This window comes from Paecilomyces variotii (assembly GCF_004022145.1).
Source record: "Paecilomyces variotii strain CBS 101075 chromosome Unknown C8Q69scaffold_51, whole genome shotgun sequence".
Lineage (NCBI taxonomy): Eukaryota > Fungi > Ascomycota > Eurotiomycetes > Eurotiales > Thermoascaceae > Paecilomyces > Paecilomyces variotii.
Window position 1 is genome coordinate 10,001 of NW_021167190.1, and position 2,500 is coordinate 12,500.

Here is a 2,500-nt window from a genome sequence, read left to right on the forward strand (position 1 = left end):
AATGTATTCGAGCAAAGGCCTGCTTTGAACACTCTAATTTTTTCACAGTAAAAGTCCTGGTTCCCCGCCACGGCCAGTGAAGGCCATGGGGTTCCCCAGAAGGAAAGGTCCAGCCGGACCAGTACTCGCGGTGAGGCGGACCGGCCAGCCAGACCCAAGGTTCAACTACGAGCTTTTTAACTGCAACAACTTTAATATACGCTATTGGAGCTGGAATTACCGCGGCTGCTGGCACCAGACTTGCCCTCCAATTGTTCCTCGTTAAGGGATTTAGATTGTACTCATTCCGATTACAAGACCCAAAAGAGCCCTGTATCAGTATTTATTGTCACTACCTCCCCGTGTCGGGATTGGGTAATTTGCGCGCCTGCTGCCTTCCTTGGATGTGGTAGCCGTTTCTCAGGCTCCCTCTCCGGAATCGAACCCTAATTCCCCGTTACCCGTTGCCACCATGGTAGGCCACTATCCTACCATCGAAAGTTGATAGGGCAGAAATTTGAATGAACCATCGCCGGCGCAAGGCCATGCGATTCGTGAAGTTATTATGAATCACCAAGGAGCCCCGAAGGGCATTGGTTTTTTATCTAATAAATACACCCCTTCCGAAGTCGGGGTTTTCAGCATGTATTAGCTCTAGAATTACCACAGGTATCCATGTAGCAAGGTACTATCAAATAAACGATAACTGATTTAATGAGCCATTCGCAGTTTCACCGTATAGATTGCTTATACTTAGACATGCATGGCTTAATCTTTGAGACAAGCATATGACTACTGGCAGAATCAACCAGGTAACCACCTTGATGTCCCGCGGCGGCGCCGATCCAGTGAAGGATCGCCGTCACCGCGGGAGACCAAACCCCCGGAGGGGCAGAGGTTAGTTAACGTTGGCAGGGGCGACATGCGCCCGGCCACGACGACGCCCGCGGACGTACCGCGGGGCCCTCGCGACCATTCCAATTGCCCCCACTGAGTTCTCCAGGGACGGTCCGCGCGCAGGAGACCCGGCCCAGCGCCCAGAACGGGCGCGGACCGGCTGCGGCATCGGCCCCTCGGAAGGAGGGCAACCGCCCGCGGTCACGCCGGCGAACGGCGGCTACCACGGACGGCCTCCCCCCCGGAATCTGCGCGGTGATGCTGGCCAGCGGCCAACGATCTACAGACTCCATCGGTGCCGGGGACACGGGGCCCCCGGGCTTCGGCCACGCCGGCAAGACAGGGCGGCGCGGGCAGACAAACCCCCAAGAGTTCGCCGGCCAACGCGACCTTGCCTGCCGGGTGGGTGACAGTCCCCGTAAGCTGAAGCGCGGTCGGCAGGTGCGGACCGTCGCCACCAGCGCAGCGAGACTGCCGGTCTGGCAGGGAAGATGTAGAGGGCGGCAGGCAGGCAGGCCCGCAGCAGCTAAGCTGCGATGCACACTTGCCTTTCACCCTCACATATACTCACCGACGTCCTTTGGGCCTGGAATCTGCGTGCAACGGTTAATGTGTACAGAAGTGGCTGGGGGGGAACGATTTAGTATGGGAAAAACGCACCTTGCCATTTTTCCCATACAAAGTGGGCCACTTTTTTTCGCCCACTGAGCATGCCACGAGGGACTTAGTCGTGAGCGCCGGTCGGGTGGGCCACCAACTGGCGAGCCGCCGCCCACCCGCCCGCAGCCCCCCCCCGGCCTGGATCCGGGCCCGCCGCAGGTTCAGAGCACGCGCTGTGCCTTATATTGGCCGGGGGAGGGGGTGGGAAGCGAGGAGGGAGGGGAATAGGCGGTGCACCGGGGATGGGGAAGAGAGATATATATTGGTGTACGGACCGGTGGTGTGATATATATATATATGTATGGGGTGTATGTACACATGCACCCCCCTTTCACTGCACCTACCCGGAACGGCCCCCCTCCGGGTAAGGCCTTTAACTGCACTTACCCGGAACGACCCCCCTTCCGGGTAAGACCTTTAACGGTACTTAACGGGAATGACCCCCCCCCGGGGGCGGCACGCCGACCGGTCACGTGACCTCGCCGGCCACGCCTGCACCGACTCCCTCCCGGTAAGACCTTTACCCGGAGCGACCCCCCGGGGCACCCCCCCCCCCCCCCCCCCCCCCCCCCCCCCCCCCCCCCCCCCCCCCCCCCCCCCCCCCCCCCCCCCCCCCCCCCCCCCCCCCCCCCCCCCTTTAACGGTACTTACCCGGAACGACCCCCTTCCGGGTAAGACCTTTAACTGCAACTCCCCCTCCCCGGTAAGACCTTTACCCGGAGTGCCCCCCCCCCGGGGCTAGGGTTCCGGGGTCTCGCGCCCGGGAGCCCTTACCCGGCGGGACGCCTGCGCCCCGGCCCCTCTGCCTGCCTGCGCCTCCGGCCTCCCCGCGAACGGTGCCGCCCAAGGCCGATTCCTCCCGTCCCATTGTCAACTGGCGGAGGCCCACTCCCCGCCAGTCTCTCTCTCCCCCCTCCCCGCGGCCAGGACCCCCAGCCGGCTGCCCCGGGGGCCCTCCCGCCCC

General features: G+C 62.4%; 1 protein-coding gene across 1 annotated transcript in view; it reads right to left on the minus strand.

Annotated features, from left to right (window-relative positions):
- Positions 1 to 2,248: 2,248 nt before the first annotated feature.
- Positions 2,249 to 2,500, minus strand: part of C8Q69DRAFT_448798 (hypothetical protein) — a gene marked incomplete at both ends in the record, with an annotated part of 562 nt that continues 310 nt past the window's right edge. The window contains one exon of the mRNA XM_028629313.1: positions 2,249 to 2,500. This exon is cut by the window's right edge and continues 249 nt beyond it. Coding sequence (XP_028480801.1) covers positions 2,249 to 2,500 — 252 coding nt within the window.